We start from the raw sequence: 18,573 nt of genomic DNA, 5'->3' as shown, positions 1-18,573 counted from the left end.
CGGTGTCCTGGAGACCCTCGGCGGAGTTCGCCGGCAATCTGTGAGTACGGCTCGCTGCCGGTTGTGGTCCTGCCCGCGGGGTGCGGGGCCGGGCACGGTCGAGCAGCGCTCTTGGGTTTCATTTCGCTCCCCGCAGGTACCGGGGAGAGGGGATCGTGCCCGCCAGCCCCCGGGATGTCTGGGAGTGCATCAAACCGGTGGCCGGCGGGCTCAGGACCAAGTGGGACCAAAACGTGAAGGACTTCGAGGTMATCGAAGCCATCAGTGATGTAAGTTCCTTAAAAACTGTTCCGGTGGGATTAACGCCGTGTGTGTTCASCAGCGTTGGGCCTTATGAGACAGCCGATGTTATGTGCAGGGAAGTAAAGAGTCTTAAGTTGTACTGTTTCTGGCTGGATCAGTTGGGCACTGCTGGGATAAGAAACCTTTCTTCTTTCACTTTGTTTTTTTTTATTTTTTCTTTTTCATAAATTTTATTTATTCTATTTATATATAACCAATAGCTTATCTTTCTGAAAGGAGAATTATTCTTGGCTAAATATTGTGTACATAAAATATGTAGCATATATTTAATGTATAACATTGAATATGTAAAATTAAAGATTCCYGCACTGCATTGTTGTTAATGCTGCAAATCAAGCTAAGCGTGACTGTTTTTAGCAAGCAGGAAGAGGAGGTTTACAGAGTACATAGACTTAGCTAAGCAGTGAAGTGTTCACRTCATCAGCCATCAGTTCAGGTCCCATCTTTCACCATGGCAGCAGCAACGCTCTGCCCTGTGGATCACAGCTGGCCTTGGCACAGAAGTGCTTTGCCTCTCATTAATATGGAGATGCTGCACTTTGAGCAGKGCTGTGTTTGAGCAGCAGCTTCTGCTGCCATGGTTGTGCAATCTAATTCCTTGTTTTTTTGAAAGCATGTCAGCAAATTAAAAGGACGTTGGATTTAGATCCTCAAATCTGAAGTGTGTGTACATGCTTGGAGACAGCCGGGTGCAAACACAACCAGTCCCAGAAATGTTTGTGGRAGCTCCCGAAAGTTTCTTTTTCTTGGGGGAATCCCATGGTGGTACCTTTTGACTGTGCTGATTGACATTTTGTTCAACAAGGATGTAGTAGAACTCCTTGATGGGGTTTAGAATGTATAACTAAAAGAGTACCAGAAAGTACAGGGATTTGTCTGCTGTACTTTTCAAAACATGCACTGACATCAATCTGTTTTGTGATACACAGACTGTGTCTGTATGCAGAACCACGACCCCTTCAGCTTGCATGAGGATTATTTCACCAAGGGAATTTGTGGATGTRGTAGTAATGAAGCAATATGAAGATGGGACAATGCTGTCTGCTGGTAAGGGGCTTGTGTTCTCAACAATTCATGCTTTGGAGATGCAGCTAGTGCAAACAACTATGAAATAAAAGCTACCAGAAATAAACATAAAATAAAAACTAAATAACATGCTRTTCAGTAGCTGTTGACCTGATCTTGATCAGAACAGAAAATTGTAGTTATCTCTCTATATTGCTGTTTCCAAAGTATATAAATCATCTTAACAGTCAGATAATGATGATACTATTGGCCTATGGTTTGTTTCCTTGCTATGCTTTTGAGATTGAACAAGTATTTACTTGTTCAATCTGTTAAGTTCTGGGGTATTTTGAGGGTGTGTATTTGTTAAGAATGTACAGAACTTAGGCTAAACATTCTTTTTAAATACATTTGAAAGAGCGAGTTTGTCATTCATCTGGAGCTTTGAGTACCAAGCTCTCTTTCCCATCTTCTGGAATAATGACACTTTCCTTCAATGCTTTCTTACAGCCACCAATGTGGAACACCCGCTGTGTCCTCCTCAACCAAATTTCGTGAGAGGTTTTAATTATCCCTGTGGCTGTTTTTGCATACCTGTTCCAGGGTAAGAGGCAATCTGTTTGAATGTTATAAATTCCCTCCTTATCCATTGTGTGGTGTGTTTATGTGTATGTGGCCACATGTAACCTCTTGCCAATGGCATGTTTCTGTCTTCCCAGTAATCATTATGACTGAGTGCCCCTTTTGTTCTCATTTKTGTTCAATGAATTAGTTTCTCTTCATTTCCTAGAGGGAAGTATTTAATGTTAAGGAACTGTTATCATGGTACAATTCTCCATGATCTCTTGAGCAGAGATTGAGCAAAACATRCAAAGCATAATCCTAATTTTTGGTGAATGAGTATCTGGTTGATTTGCCATAATTTATACACAGAGTCATGTGGCTAGTTAGGGCCTAGATAAACTTTAATTTTGTAGCTACATTTACTGAAATTTGTTTGTCTAAAAAAGGAAAGCTCTTGGAAATGTCTCTTCTAACACATGTGAGAGTCATTGAAATATTGGTAATGCTCTTAAACTGGTTTTAAAATAATTTTCRTTGTTTTGCAGGGAGCCAGACAGGACTCAGCTCCTCACTTTCTTTCAGACAGATCTTGGTGGCTATCTTCCCCAGACAGTGGTGGATTCCTTTTTTCCATCYAGCATATCTGGATTTTACAGTAACCTGACCAAAGCTGTTAAGGGATTAAAAGCATGACAAGACAAGTTGCAGGCATCACCAGCTGAGAGTARGAAACAACCTGTCAGCTGGTGCTGAAAATACAAAGTTGGCCTCAGGACTTTTCTATCAGCTAAGATACATAGGAAAGGTGACATGAAAGAATGAACTGAGTACAATAAATTTTTAAAAGTGTTTTCTACCTGACTCCATGCAGAACAATGCATTCTTATGTAATATGAAATTCTTCACTTTCATGATTAAACAAATACCACACCAGAGGCTGGAAGAATCATGGAGGCAGCAGTGGTGACTGTCTGCAGGGAGAAGATGCACATACTGGATCTGTTCTTGGCCACTCTGACAGTGTCTGTGAGGTGAAGCATTGCTGAAATCCACAAAGCACCACAGCCAGGTGTGGGTCACTTRTGTTTGGTCTCTGAAGCTCCCTGCAGATTCCTGTGGAACAAGGTTTCTTCCCCTAAAGATGTTTCTCCTGCTGCCAGCACTCATAGAGTGGTGCTAGAGGCGTCAGTGGGACCAAGCCAGCAAATGGTGAAATGGGATTATGCAGAGGATTTCATTTGTTTTGTTCCAGCAGATATGAATTTTGATGGTAAATATGCCTTAAGTGCTTTTTTCTGAGTCAGGCTCAGCAGTGCTAATCAATTCACAGTTTGGGGGCTGGCAGACTCTCTCCCTTTCCCTTCTCTCTACCAAAACCAGTGGTTTCACAGTGTCATGAAGCAAACTGAACCGACACAGAGGCAATAAAGAAAGAGGAATTGAGCACTTTACTTGCCATTTTTTAAACTGCACTTGAAATGACCATTTTGAACTGCATTTGAATGTTTTTTTGGTTTCCTGTGGTGGGAGGTTTTAACGGGTAAATAATCTTTTCAGTAGCTTTGCCTTGACAAGCCACAAGGACGTTGCTTTTTTTAAGACTGGTTTGCTTCACAGCTTTATATTGGGAAATCAGCACCTGATTTTGTGTGCCAAGATGTGTCCCCCATCCTTTAGGGGATGTCTATGGTGCTGGTTGCTGCAGGAATGTCAGACAATACTATGGATTGCATAAAATTACAAAAGTGAAAATAATTGCTGAATTAGGAAGTTAAATGCAGGTTGTGGTTTTAATGTGGTAACTCGATTATTTAACGAGGTTAATATGCTCTGCTTTCTGTCTCTGTATRTTTTTTATATGTGGTATAGGGCATGGACTTGCACATTAAGTTTCCCATTGTAAACCTCAACCTCTGGAATAGTTTTTTCCAGGAAACAGTTTTTAGTCTAGTCTYCTTTGTATACAAAGATATAAAACCTGTGTGAGTTTGGTGAAATAAATATTTTTTTTTCTGCTACATATTACTGTTTTTCCTGAATCATCCTTTGAAATGGTTCTTCCTATACCTGTTCTTCCAGCAAAGAAGCTGAAGAGCTGCTTAGACCTCCAGCATCTGAATTTAAGACAATGAGACAGAAAAAGCTTTCCTTGGCATAATGTCTCCTACCTAGGCAAGAGGGGTTCTCACATTTTTCTCCTACTTTGAATGCTACCTAACTAATAAAAGTTTTGGTTTTGGACAGAGGTTAGTTTTTGGGAAAGATGGCTCAACTGGGGTCAAGAATGTTCTTTCAAGGATTAATTTACAGTTGTTTTATRAGAAAAGGCCACAGCAAGTTCAATGCCTGGATTTAATTAATACCTTCTCCTGCCTCTCCTACTTCCCTTTCTCTTAACGGCTGTTTTTGAGACATTGTGTTAAGTGTGTGGAAAATAGCTCCTGAACTCTTTAATTTCTTCCTGGTGAAATGAAGTAACCGAAGAAGGGCACAAGGGAACAGCCAAGGACAATAACCAGTGCAGCCATCTGGCTCTCTGCTGAGTCACTATTCCTTCCTGCTGTTCATCTCTCCCTTTAATGAAGCAGATTGGATAAGACCAAGTGGGTGCATGAATCCATCTTGCTATGGATACTCGTTCTTCTGCTGGTACAATTCCTTGCAGTGCACGTAGGAAGCAGCGTTTGAAGCACAGATTTGTCTCCCAAGTTATTTAGCATTTCTGGAATAAACAGTTCAGAAGTACTTGGATTCACAAATACTCTCACTGGAACTTGCCTTGCAAAATTAATACAGACTTTAAAAAAAAAACGAAAGTGTGGTTAGAAGGTTAAGATTTGGTTCTGAATGGCCTTGTTRTTCTGTACTCCTCTTGGCACCTCTGGCCTGAGGAAGGTTAGAAAAACCATTCCCCCTTGGAATGCCGTGAGAACTCCTTTYCACCCTGTTTGCTGCGTTGAGATGGCTCTGTCAGCTGCTAGTAGAGAGTTCCCTTTACAGGCTCTGTGTTTTTAATAGAAAAGCTGGAATTTTCTAGGGAGTGTTCTGACACACAAAACTGGTTTCTCTGCCATACACTTTCCCAAAGTTAGTGTTTAGTCGTAGGCTCGTTGACATGTTTCTTGTTCCTGGGAAGGTAAGGGAGGGARCAGGACTTGGAGAGTAGCCCTGAAAATTTAGCCCAGGATGTGCTTCTGATACTTGTTAACTTAATGGCTTAAAATAGGAGAATGCTATAGTTGTCACATATTTTATTACAACCAGTATATTATTAACAAAGTCATTCTTTATAATTATACACTTTGTAACATCTGTTTCTGAATGCTGAAATAAGAATCCTGCACATTTTAGYCCATCCCAGACAGATTTCTCTGTAACTGGCAGTAAGATCCTGTATACTCTTCGTGGGTGCTTTCTGAGTATCTTGCTGCGCCAGCCAAGTGCCTGCAGGTAATAAAATCCTTTGTTTGAATATTGGCAGTAGTTTAATCCCTCTTYTTACAAAGTTTCAGATGACTTGGTGGTAAGAGAGCTGCGGTTCTTCCTCTTGATGATGGCTGTGATGGGCCCATCAGGTAATGCCTTGATTACATTCCATGCCTCAAAACGAGTGAGTCCTTGCATGGCAGTTGTGTGCACTTGTAACAGCTCATCACCAGGCTGGACAGGGCTGCTCTGCTCCAGGGCAGTCCCTGGGGAGAGAAAATKAATTTCCTGTAATTCTGTGGAGCAGACTTTAACGGATCTTTCACTTTAATTAGCAAATGGAACACCAGCATCTTTGGTATAAACCACCTGGTCCCAGCAGGCAACAAATTACTGGCACTGAACAAAATAACACTGCATTTGCAAAAACTAACATTTCTTAGTTATAAATCAGCAGTGAGYTAGGAACTCCACAAGTGTGTTTACCTTTAAATATCCTGTTGATGATGATGGGTTTGTCTCCCTGAATAGAGCCTTTCCCTCCTTCCAGACTGAATCCTAAACCRGCAGGTGTTTTTTCTAGAGTTACAGTGCAGATTGTATCTCCAGTTGCTGGAAAGAAATGGAAAGTTACCAGATGGACAGCACGTAATCTGAAAAGCTAAAACATCTGTTAAAAGAGATTAACTTTTGGGTTGTTTGTAAAGGTACTATAAACTGCCAAATGAAAGAGAAAACCGAAAACTTTTAATTTCTGGTTTTATCATTTCAAGGCACACTGGGGAGCTGGGGAAAGAAAGTTATGTTTGAATTAGAGGGAGAATGGAAACAAGACATTTACTAGAATTACAAAAATCTGTTAAATGAACGRAATCTAAGGTAAATATTTGACTTCATTTTAGTTATGAAGTTGTTATTGATTACAAGGCTGCTAATYTGCAATATGGAAATAGAGCTACAGATCTCCAGATCTTGTTTTAGAAAAAAAGCCAAAATCCAAACAAAAACCAAAAATATCCTGAAAGTGAAATATTCTGCAAAACCCTGACCTTGCTGTGTTTCAGATGTAGCCACCTGCTATACTGAACAATAGCACATTGTTTGTTCAAACTGAAATTGTCTTTCATGAAGAACAAGTCTTGTGGCAATATTAGAATAAAGGATCACTGTTCACTGAGTTGTCATTACACCTTCAATTAGATGTGCTGCTACAATAACCATCTTTGTACATCTACAGAAATACATGTAGAGAATCACACTTGCTTGGGTTCTTTGGGGAGTTCTTTTGTTTTAGAAATCCATGAATTCTTTCCCTTTTCAATGACATTATTACAAATATCTATTTCAGGAATGTTTATTAACTGCACTGTCTTTAATCATGGTTCACAGATTTATGCAGCCARTGCTGGTTTTATGAACACCTGGATTTCAGGTGATGAGTAAATAATTACCAGGCAGGGCCTGCAAGATAATGCCACTAAACTTACCAGACTCTTGTGAGGCATCACTTGCTACTGAAGATGTACTAGAGCTGATTGAAACATAGAGATTTTTTTCTCCTTCTTTAGGTTTTCTGGTGACAACAACAGCTTGTCTGGGTTGTCGAGCCTGTCGCATGATGGCTGAGGCATCACTGTGAGTTGCACCTTTGAGAGACTTCCCATTAATGGACAGGACTTCATCTCCTTTCTGGATAGTTCCTTCCTGATAGGCCAGGCCATKGGGAAATACTTTGTGAACCTATTGAAGAGCCCAGTCACCATACACACACACACACAAGGGAAAAGGGAAAAAGGACATGTCACTAAATCACTCAGTTAATATTTTTATCCATGTGCATTTTTCATTCTTTGCCAGGAACAAGTTGCTTCTGTCACATTTTAGGAYTGAGGACTGAATCAATTTGCACAGAGATGTTTCCTGTGCACATCCCTCCTCCAGCAGCCAGGGAAGCAGTTTGGCCCTGATACCCGTGCTGCCTGCAGTTTGTACCTTCCATGTGCTCCTTCCTGACCCTATTCTCTGCYTGTGGGAGGAAGGAGGTGTGAAGCTTTAACTCCCAGACCCCTCACATGTGTATTCACCCACCCCATTCCTCCAGAACACCCTTTTATAAGCACGTGAGTAAGATGCTGTTATTTCCTGCCGAGRGTGGTGTGTTCTGCTGTGTTTTCAGAGTTGTTGGGGAGGAGGTGCCAGCAGGGCACTCCTGCTTGGATTCTCTAAAAGTCAGACACTGGAGTAGAAAACCAGTAAGGTATGTATTTTTAGATAGAGAAGCTGATTTGAGAGGATTTTTTAAGATGCTACTTACTGTCACCACTTTGTTTTCTAGGTCAATGCCCCCTGCCAGGCTGAATCCAAGCCCAGTATCCTCTTCTTTATGCAAAACTGTAACATGAATATCATCAAATTCCTAGGCAGAGAAAGGAATGAAGTCAAGCACTTCYCAAAAAATGTGTCACGATGATTGGAAAGTCAGCATATTTTCTTTTTCTCTGTTGTGCGTTTTTATAATGAGACTTTAGTGTCATAAGAATAATATTAAATTAACCTTAAGATTAAACAGACACATTCACTCTACAACTTTCTGAAAATCATGCRCAAGAAAAAAGCAGGTCTACCTTTAATGTTTCTTCATCTAGGGCTTTGACTTCCTCTATGAGCTTTGCCAGCTCCTCAGGGGAAAGCAGAGAGATGACTGACTGCCCTGACACTCCGGATGCTTGAGGTGAGCTGTGTTCCTGCTTGTCTTCCTCCTTGCCTTTGTCTGCCAGGCTCACCGTGTATTCTCTCAGCTCAGAGAGGCTGTGCCATTGTGACAAGAGCAAAAGAGAAACATTGAGCTATGAAAGARCAACCCCACTAAAGCAAAAGGCAATTTTGGAGCAGGCATCTTTTGATCTTATTAGCATGTAATTGGGGTGGTAACGCTCATAAATATTATAAATATAGGTAAATGGAAATTAATCACGTTAACTTAAAAGAAGAAGAATCCATTGCATAAAAGAATTAGATTAATTTCATGGCYTCAGGCAAAGACAGACTTATATCTGCTTTATCATGGAGATGCTAGAAATACTTTTCCTTAAATAGGAGGAGGTTTGAAATATACATGTGCCTTTATAATACAAATCAGAACCAAAATTAACAGTCATGTGAGTCATTTAACCTTTRTGTTCTAAAAAGTTCTTAGTCTGTGCTTTACTTCTGTGTGCTGCTACCTAAGAACTTTAATCTGTCAGCAGATCARCACAGCTGCTCACCAATGCTTATCTGTAAATCTGAGTTTGAAATATGGTGTCTTACTTTAGGGAGAACCCAGTGTCCAGGTGATGATTCTCACTTGCAGSTGAGATGGAAGTGCCATCATCCTCCATGGAGGACTGAGACACTGTGTCCAGAGCCTCCCACGCACTGTTTCCAGAAGAGGCTGGAGATTGAGGAAGGCAAAGCAATGATTTCATTAAAGCAGATGACACCTGGCTGCTGATGGAATAGATTTTGCTGCATTTCTCATCATATGGCTTCATTATCTCACAAGCCTGGGCAGCAGTAAGTGGGAAGCTTCGTGACCTTAGGCTGTGTGCTTTTGCCACTGACACAAGGTGGGAGTTTGCAATGGCTCCCGTAGATAAGAGATTTGATGAATTTTCAGTGCTGGCATTGCTGCTTCTCTCTGAGCTGGTTGCAATGTCCTGCCTGCGAGAGGAAGATCTGTCCAGACTYTTTGTCCCCATGGCCACAGGTGGCTGTTGGTGGCTCTTTTCACCGTGTTGGTTTGAACAGGCTGGAGCTGCTTCTGCCCCTGCTGCAGCGGGAGAAGGCTCTTTCTGCACCGATGGTTTCAGGCTCAACCTTCGGGGGGTTTTTTCAGGTGACTGTGGAGCACTCAAGGATTCAAATGAGCTWATTCTTTGTTTTATTGATGATCCTCCAGGAGACAGACGTGATAAGCTGGATTGCAGTTTTTTGCTTGAAGTACTATCCTGGTTGGGAGTTTGATCTGCCTGAGGTTTTAGATCTGAATTTGCTTTCCTAAATCCTTTCAAACTTTGGCGGAACCAGGTGGGCTTAGGTGCAACAGGAGGGCCCTTTTTCACACTGTCATTTTCATCTGATTTTAGCACTTTTGAACCGACTAATTCCGATTCTGATTTCTTCAGAATGGTCTCTGAGCTGCTTCGATTTTGATTCTCTTTGTTTTTTGCGATGCCAGGTTGCAGATCTAAGTGGACGTTGTTTTCACTCATGATAGGATTAAATAAGCTTTTGATGCAGTCAGAAATTTTAACCCAGGGGTCTTCTGTTGTGTCAAGACTGTAATCTACCCGTGCTTGTCTTTTAAGTACAGGCCTTTGTATTGATGAAAGTGAAGTCCCTGTAATACAGACATCGATTATAAACAAACCTCCTTCTATTTCTCTATCCCTTCTCGCTGCATCATTGTTAATTGACTAAATTTGAATTTCATTCAAGCCTTTGATAGATTTTTTTTAAAGTTTCTAAAAAGTTTAAATTTGTGAAAAATTGTAACTATTGATCTACAAGTGCTAAATACAGATACTCTTGCATGCTTAAATATGAGATTGCATTTTTAAATTTTACAAATTCTAAGTATAACTTGAAATTCTGGGGTGCTCAAGTCTTGATATAGTCTTCAACAGCTAAAATAGATGGTTAAAACTGCAATGTTGTTTGTAGCTTAGAGAAAAAGCTGATGTTACAGTAAATTGTTTTCAAAAGCATTGTTTCTTTTCTACCTTTAAAAGTATATCCTACTCTAAGAAGACTCTTGTAGGAAAGATATTTGATATTTATGCTTCCTTAAATTTCTGAAGACATTTCCAGTTGATTTTTCTGATAAGTAAAAACTTGATTCTAATGTGGGAATACTTTTTACATCACAGGATGATGAAACATTTTAATGTTAGACATGGTGGAGCTGAATGGCAGCAAACTTCTATTTGTGCAGTTGCAAGGTACCTTTTATCTACCTCAGTGTGAACTTATTTTTTGATCAACATTTTGATTTTTTTAATGATCTGAGCCATAAATTAAAGATTACATTAGCATTTATGTTGCAAGAGTCCTCTTGAGATTGTCTTGCTCCCTTAACAYTGCGTTTCCTTAATTCTAAATAGTGCAGCAGAAAATGAACTTCTCAGTGGTTTGTACCATTGCAACACTGCAGCCCTGAAACTGTGCAGGAAAATGTCCTTTATAAATGCTAAAACTAACCTTTAATATCAGATTTCAGTTTAACTAAGCAGACTCACCTGAAGTAATACAGCAGTATTGGACTTGTTCATTAACAATTTTTACAATAAATCATCTCTTCTGCTGTTTTTGGTCTGCTTCCCTTTTTAACCAAGATTAATCAATATTTTAAAATTTTTACAATCAATCATCTCTTCTGCTGCTTTTGATCTACTTTCCCTTTCTTTACAAAGATTAATCAATAATTTGAAATTTCATCTGTTCAYCCCAAAATTTACAGACATGGTTTGAAGACTGCATTTAAAGAGAAAGTGAAGTCAGCTCAGTACCCATTTTGGAATCCGAACGAAAYGCTACATTTAGCTGGAAAGAAAAGTTCATGGAATTGAACATACCTAATTTTTCTTTTCTTTCTTGATCTCTGCCCACTGGGACAGCAGCTGTGTGTTCCTTATCATGTGCTGGAGGAGAAGTGGTAACGGCCCCGTGGGTTACATCAGTTTGATGTCCCTCTAGCATTGGTTCTCCAACTTCCTGCTGAACAAACAGGAAAGAGAAGTGTGTCAGAATGTAATTATGCAAACCACACCGTATATGAATCTGAAAAAAAGTCTGAAAAAATATGAGAATCTGGGAAAAAACAGACAACCCATATAAAACTGTGGTATGCAGGCCTCAGACTGACTAACACAAAATTTGGGGGGAATAAAAGTTGAAAAAATGTAAAAGTGGTAGTAAAACCTTCTCTTAATAATCTGAAATAGATTCTGACAAGAAACTCTCTCTCTTGGGTGCGTACAGATACACAGAATATGTTAATAGAGGAAGTTGTCTTCTTGAACAGACCTTGATTTTTCATGGATTTTATTGATCTTAGTATTTAGTTTTTTCACTGTCATTTAGAATGACTAAAAACTGAAGAATAAGAAGTTGCAGGGAGTGATATGTTCAACAAATACTGATTTCCCTCAATTTTACCTCTGAAAATTTATTTTCCAGCAGCAATTTTTACTGCCCATCTTAGTGGATGGTAAGTTGACCTTAAGAGTGACCTTACATAAGGTGCTTAACAGAAATTTTCTTGGATATTAACATTATATGTGGACTTCAGTCTGCTCCATATAATTTTATCTTGATCTTTGCAGTTTGGGAACTGTTTGGGGCTCTGTTTGGGGTTTTTTCTTTTTTTTAACAGTTCATTTCTACTGGCTTATTTCTAAACCTGGGGAGAAGAGGTTTCGGTTTTAAACAAACCACAATTTTGTTTCMACATGCAGATCTTCACACTCATGCGAATGCAAAACACTCTCTGTTGTCTTAGATGAGAGAGGGAAGTGAAATTTAGTCACGCACAAAYACACTATTTTCAAATAATGTAGCTCATCAACAAATATGTACATGTAACACAATTTAATGGGTTTGTTTAATACCTCCTGGTCTCTAGAAATATATCAGCACCCACAATTACCTGCTGCAGATCATGTTTTCTTCTAAAAAAAAAATCCACTACTGAAACAAAGAAACTGTTTCATGATTTCTCTACTTCACAAATGATTTGACTCTGTGGCACAGATTAGTTAGGGTCAGCCATACCCAGCTGACATCGAAGGGTGAGTAAACCACCCTTTAGTCCCAGCCTAGGGCATAACCCTGGAGCCAGAGAGTGGCACATGTTCCCAGGGAGTGGCAGGGACTCAATTCATTCTTGCTGCTTCTCTCACTTGGATTTCAACTTTGCTTCCTTGGAATGGGAGAAGATTTTCTTCAGGCACTTCTCTGCCTTCTGACCTTAGTTTGTACATAACTGGCTTCACTAAGATATACAACTTATTTTCAAAACAGAAGAGCTTCATCTTCTTCCATCAATTCTCACATGTAAATACATTTTCTCCTTCTTCCTGCCATCATGCAAAGTCACTTTGCTTTCCTCCTTCCTCACAAACATGCAAACACAAGAAAAATGTAAATTTTGCTTTACCTGAACACTTACAGAAGGTGATGGAGCCATTTCTGATGCAAGCTTTTCTTTGCTGTCTGCATTACCCTGATCATCAAATGTACAGTCCTGCTTGAAGTATTTCCTCGGTGGAGGTTTGGGCTTTGATGATTTTGGTTTTCTAACRAGAATCTCTGATGACTTCTTAGTGCTTTGCAAGGGTCGACCTCCTTCACTACAGGTCGGGGGGGAATTTCTCTCTGAATTACTGGCAGAGAACGAGCACAGCAGGCCAGGYTGTCTGGTGATTGGCACATCCACACTGTGCACTCTTGTTTTCAGGTGGGTGAGCTGGTGCACAGCAGWGGCACAGGAGGCTCTGGGGGTGCAGCTGCTGTCGCTGCTGGAGCGGGTCATGAGCCGCAGCGCCCGGCGGCTGCAGGAACCCACACTCCTGTCCATGTGCCTCTCACACGGGTGCCTTCCATGCCAGCTCATTTCCAGCCTCTTGACACCTGTGTCAGGAACAGTTCAAAATGTCTGCTCAGTGCATAACAAGTGCTGATRAATTTTTAGCTAGGTAGCATCTTTGGGGGATGCAAAGGTGTGATTTGTGCTTTGCTTTGTAGAGTGAAGAGTCAACAACCAAGTTTCTGGACACCAAAATAACATTTTCCCCATATATATGGGTATATCAGCAGTATAGCTTAACTCAAGAGTCAACAGCCAAGTTCCTGGACACCAAAATAACATTTTCCCCATATATATGGGTATGTCAGCAGTATAGTTCTAATCAAGAGTCAACAGGCAAGTTCCTAGACACCAAAATAACATTTTCCCTATATATATGGGTATGTTGGCAGTGTAGTTTTACTCAAGAGTCAATAGCCAAGTTCCTAGACACCAAAATAACATTTTCCCTATATATATGGGTATGTCAGCAATATAGTTTTACTCAAGAGTCAACAGCCATGTTCCTAGACACCATAATAACATTTTCCCTATATGTAGGGGTATGTCAGCAGTATAGTTTAACTCAAGAGTCAACAGCCAAGTTCCTAGACACCAAAATAACATTTTCCCTATATATATGGGTATGTCAGCAGTATAGTTTTACAGATGGTGATTCTGTTACCTACTGGTCCATTCAAATACATGAGGACACTCAAAGGAGTGTTATTCCAACACATTTCTGTGAGAGGATGTCAAAGCTGAGCAGAGCAAACAGCTCCAACCATGGCTGCATATGCCTCTCCTCACAAATTAGGGATTAACAAACTGTTTGCCCCCAGGACATCACCTTCATTGTGCAGCTCCTTGTWGTCATAGTCCTGTCACCTACAGACRTTTGTTTGAAAAGCTCTAAGCAGAGGTTGTGAATTGGAAAGGATGAGCAACTGTGAGAGGAAGTTTGCACAAAAAGTTTTTGTGGGTAMTCAGACAGACTTGGTCTGTTCTCAGCACTCTGGTAACGTATCMTAGATGTGTTAGGGGGATTGTCCTGTGAGATTTTCTCGTTTCTTTCTTTCTGCTCCAGGTTACTAAACTATTAACAAGGATTCCAATATAGCAGTACTCATCTTTGACAACTTTAAAGTGAAAAGTGCCATATCTCAGTGAATGCATTTATTCCCTTACCTTCAATACTCCATTGGTGTCTCTCCTTTCCAAATCTGTTGCTTTCCACAACTTGTGCAACAGCTTCTTTTAGCTGTTGCTCAGAYACCTAGGAAACATTATGCCATTTTACTTCGTGAGATTGCTGTGGGGTGAGTTAATTGCACATGATTATATTTTTATATATCCCAGTATATAYGAAGTATGTCTAYGGATGTRCTGGTTTTAGTGGTTGTTTAGGTRARATGGGRACTTTCAAAAATAAACATTCTTACRCAGATTTCACTAGAAGTGGAGTCCTGGATTTACCAGTATAAGGTAACKTAATACACCATAATTTATGTAACAATTTATACTTGATGATAATTTATACAGTGTTTGGTGTTAGGAAGCATTTTTTAGAAATACCTTGCAAGAATAAATATTGTACTATAGTAATAATTTAATTATAAATATTGGCTGGGCAAGGCCTGAATTTTAATTACTGAAAGATGAGGGTATAAACATTTCTTTCTTTTTTAGGAGGTGTATTCCTTATTTCAAATTATTTACTTCTTGTTGTCAATTCTTTCTTACATAAGAGCTATATTTTGGGCTATCCCTTAAATATAATTTCTGTAGTTTCCTTATTCACTGACAAAAGTCCATGTAAGACTGTCACTAGTGATCTTCAAATATTAAATGATTCTATTTAAGAGAGTTMATTTCTCAGGTTTGTTTGTGTGCAGGGATGATCMTAAACAGATCAGCATCTTTATAGTCAACATTTTCCYACCAGTTTTAGATKAGCACTTGCTCCCTCTCAGTTCTCAATGTGTGCCATACTGAAAGGCAGAGAGAATACAGAGTGTGCTACCTGTGGTTCAGGGTGTCTGCTGATAATGATTTGTACTGCCCCAGGATCACAATGGCTTAGCACAGCGTAAACTTCATTGAGGGTTGTGTTTTGCACTGAAGTTTCATTAATTTCAAGAATTTCATCTCCACACCTACAGAGAGATTAAAGAAACAGAGGATTTAAACAAAACAGATTTTCTCCTGACCTTGTCTCACTTATGTGAAAACATGCAWAAAGCTCAGAAGGTTAACCTCTAATTTGATAAGAGATTAAATCTGTCTTTTTGTCCTGTCAAAGGAAAGGAAAGGGAATGAGTTGGATGTCAAGGGGTTTTGATCTGCAGTGTTGCATACAACCTTTGAGCTTTCTGCACGTTCAGCTATGCACACTTCGTGATCTTTCTGCTGTCTGCTGCTCAGCTGCTGCTTCCACCTACATCTTCCTTCCTTCCTTTYAATTTAACACTTCACTTTTCATGTCTTTATCTTATGTTTAATGTCAGAAACATTGTTGTTTAATGTCAGAAAGGATGTTATATTTCTGCTACATACATGAATAACTTGTTAAAAGAAAAATTCTAATGACAAATTATAAGAATTTGCTAGATTGGATTTTTCTAAATGAAATCCAAATTGGGCTCATATGGAAACTGAAACTGCCTTGCTCTGCTCTAGTGCCCACATACATTCAGAGGCTGACTGAAGGCAAGGATTTGTATCAAACAAATATTTAAATAGTTTAAGACTATAGTTCTTTCAGCAYATACGCTTTGAATCCAAAATTCCCAGAAATCAATATTCCTTCCTGCCCAAACAAGTCAAAAATAAACCAATAGAACAGAGCAATTCAGACAGTCTTTCTCATCCTACCTGAGTCTCCCATCCATGTGTGCCACTGAGCCKGGTGAGAGGGTGTGAATAAAAATCCCTGAAATACACTGGGAGTAAGGGATGCTACATAAYCCAATTCCAAGGCCAACACCCGGCTCTGAAAGAATAAAAAATTAAAAGGAGACATAAGAAACCATCAAAGCAGCCTTTTTAAAATTAAATTTAATTTTTTTTTACTGTACAAACCAAAGCCAAAGTCTTGTGTTCATGAATGTTGCACATTCAGTATTTGTTGCTGTTTCCATTGCTTTCTTCTATTCCTTTTTATTGTTTTATTGTGAGATTGTTTTGGAAGGTTTTGTTCCCCTCATGATTAAAGTGTCACAGACACAATAAAATACAGGTTTATTTTGCAAAATATCTGTCATTACAGAAGAATTCAAATGACTTTACAAGGAGACAGAAGAGAAAAAAATTAAGGAGCTAAAATTAAGGGGAAAAACTAGAAAAATGGAGGATATATGACTATTRTTAGCTATTTAATTTTAATCCTCATATTTTTTCTAATACAGTTTAAGWCTTCTGTGAGTTTACCCTCTTTGCTCTGGACAGTCACTCTGCTGTCAGATCCCATACTGTGTGTTTGGTAAGTCACTGTTACCTCACAGAGGCTTTCTTGCTCTCTTTGCTGCTTTGATGTTCCCATATTTAAAAGTTTATTTCATTTTGCCGGTGGTTGTTTATAAATAGATGATGATGACAGTTGGAGAGGCGGTGAAAGAACTACAAGAAGATATAGATACTTATTTTATTTGGTTTTAAGCCTTTTGAAGAATGAAATTAACTGCTTGCATAATTATGGGTAAGAGTTGCACAATCTGCTCTTAATAAGTGGCAGTTGTTGACAAGAGCTTTACTTTTCCATGTGAAGGATATGAATGTGACTCTAATGCTTGAGTGAAAAAACTGAATGATTGGTTCTTGAGGACAGATGGTGTTCAAAATCCTGCTGTTGATAGAAACTTGTTAGCACTGACAGGCACCAAGATCTAATTTGGTGTATTGAAGAAAACTTAGTTGAGAAAAAGAATCAGGTTAGTGAGGAAAGACATTCAGAGAGCAAATGAACAGTGGTTTGTCAGTCAGKGCTTTGTTGGCAGTGCTCAGTTAATGTCAACACTTACCTTTGTTTAGGGTAACTTCCATTATGACCCTGTCATTGGGCTTTGTAGGATTTAACGAGAACGCTGCATTTTCTGAACTGAAAGAGCTGTTTTCTTTGGTTATGCATGCACTGGGGCTCTGTGACTGACACAAGAGGGGTGACTGACAGCTGGAAGCAGAATGAGGTGTGCTGAAGCTTGTCCTGACTGTAAGTGTCAGAAGACCCTTTTTGGCCTGCTGGAAAGAACAGACAATGAGTGAATGGGCTGAGCCCACATGCACATTGTGCAGAAAAACAGAGATTATTATGGAAGGAGAGTACATAACCTTGAACTTCTGTAAAGCATCATAATGTGTTAATCCATGCATGGAYTCCCCATTCAGTTCCAGGATTTCATCGCCTGTTTTGGAAGATAAAAATTATATTACTTTATTGTGCAGTGTTACATGATACAACATGCACTCAAAAGGAGTCTTCTAAATGCAAAAGTGGACGCAGCTGTAAAAGTTGCTTATGGCTCATTTCAGCTTCAATCTGTCTCTCAGGGTCTTTCATTTTTTGGGAGAGATGAGGGGTTTCCCACCTTCTTGTAGCCTTCCATCAGCAGCAGCTGCTCCACCAGGAAAGATGGTTTTGACATAGATGCCTATTGGTCCATAAATGCTGTCTTTACCACCAACAATACTGAAGCCCAAACCCTGATTTAGGGAAGAAAAACAATGTGAGAGCCCATGTTCAGTGCTCCTAATGGTTCATTTGCAGTTTCTYCTGCATTGCTTACATGGGCAGTGTTGTCACTGCAGTAGTATAATACATGAAAAAATAGTTACATTCCAGTAGTAAGTGGGAAATTCACCAGAATCTCCTCGTTATTTGCTTTTTGTTTGTTGCAATCAATGAATTCACTATTATAAGCACATAGGAAGGTGTCTAAACTATTTTTTAAAAATTTTTGTCTGGGTATGAATTGGCAGCCCAGAAGGAGCAATGTTAATACAGTAATTGCTTCTTTGCACTTTGCAGATTGCATTTGTGAAATGAAATAAAATCAACAGAGCCAGTCTTACCTTCCCTTGTCCTTTCATCAGTACAATGTTTGAAATTACTGARGCCTGTGAGCCACAGGATGTGTGCACCAGTTGTGCTGTGCTTAGAGATCTAGAAGGCCTCGAAATTGCCTGTGAACATTAAAAAAGAAACCCACATTTTTCTTTTTAATGCATGAGCAGAAATTCTTGAACACATATTGCAGCAACTTGTTTATTTGAAATGTTCTTTGTTATAACTGAYGGTACTGAAGATTTTTCTTTAAAAAAAACTCTTTCTAGTTTTCATAAGCAATTTGTTAGAAAATCTCTGCTCAGTGCATTTGTCCTGCAGGGACTAAATTGGAGAAAAATTACAATATTGGTCCTTGAAGTGGTGTAATGAAGGATATATTWATGCTCTCACTTGATTCTTCATGCCAAAATCCCATTTGTCCCACGRGACTGCTCTCCAGCCTCCTTTAATGTGTGTTTAAATCTGTCTGATTCAGCAGGGACAGAAATCAGCACCTCACACAGCCATGAGGTGAGTTCACACCCACTGTGGCCATGGTGGATGGCATTGTGGCTCACAGTGGGGTGATGTGAGCCACCCTTGGGGTTTAGACACACCCTAAAACCTG

General features: G+C 39.5%; 2 protein-coding genes across 2 annotated transcripts in view; one reads left to right on the top strand and one right to left on the bottom strand.

Moving 5' to 3' along the window:
* The window catches only part of STARD5 (StAR related lipid transfer domain containing 5), a 4,406-nt gene extending 875 nt beyond the window's left edge, over window positions 1-3,531 (top strand). The window contains exons 2-6 of the mRNA XM_057365863.1: window positions 1-40; window positions 137-269; window positions 1,233-1,350; window positions 1,819-1,912; window positions 2,418-3,531. Coding sequence (XP_057221846.1) covers window positions 1-40; window positions 137-269; window positions 1,233-1,350; window positions 1,819-1,912; window positions 2,418-2,565 — 533 coding nt within the window. The 3' untranslated portion in view covers window positions 2,566-3,531. The remainder of the gene's footprint in view (window positions 41-136; window positions 270-1,232; window positions 1,351-1,818; window positions 1,913-2,417) is intronic.
* Window positions 3,532-3,549: 18 nt separating this feature from the next.
* Window positions 3,550-18,573, bottom strand: part of IL16 (interleukin 16) — a 27,952-nt gene continuing 12,928 nt past the window's right edge. The window contains exons 4-18 of the mRNA XM_057365797.1: window positions 17,972-18,082; window positions 17,488-17,602; window positions 17,231-17,304; window positions 16,924-17,137; window positions 15,779-15,896; window positions 14,928-15,060; window positions 14,093-14,180; window positions 12,497-12,969; window positions 10,914-11,055; window positions 8,608-9,679; window positions 7,923-8,106; window positions 7,613-7,714; window positions 6,786-7,038; window positions 5,785-5,910; window positions 3,550-5,564 (exon numbers count right to left, since the gene is read on the bottom strand). Coding sequence (XP_057221780.1) covers window positions 5,371-5,564; window positions 5,785-5,910; window positions 6,786-7,038; window positions 7,613-7,714; window positions 7,923-8,106; window positions 8,608-9,679; window positions 10,914-11,055; window positions 12,497-12,969; window positions 14,093-14,180; window positions 14,928-15,060; window positions 15,779-15,896; window positions 16,924-17,137; window positions 17,231-17,304; window positions 17,488-17,602; window positions 17,972-18,082 — 3,399 coding nt within the window. The 3' untranslated portion in view covers window positions 3,550-5,370. The remainder of the gene's footprint in view (window positions 5,565-5,784; window positions 5,911-6,785; window positions 7,039-7,612; window positions 7,715-7,922; window positions 8,107-8,607; window positions 9,680-10,913; window positions 11,056-12,496; window positions 12,970-14,092; window positions 14,181-14,927; window positions 15,061-15,778; window positions 15,897-16,923; window positions 17,138-17,230; window positions 17,305-17,487; window positions 17,603-17,971; window positions 18,083-18,573) is intronic.

The sequence above is a fragment of the Malurus melanocephalus genome, unplaced genomic scaffold, assembly GCF_030028575.1.
Source record: "Malurus melanocephalus ecotype Western Australia unplaced genomic scaffold, MMel_1.1 scaffold_58, whole genome shotgun sequence".
NCBI lineage: Eukaryota > Metazoa > Chordata > Aves > Passeriformes > Maluridae > Malurus > Malurus melanocephalus.
The sequence above is the reverse complement of the archived record's forward strand: the minus strand, read 5'-3'. Positions and strand labels throughout refer to the sequence as shown.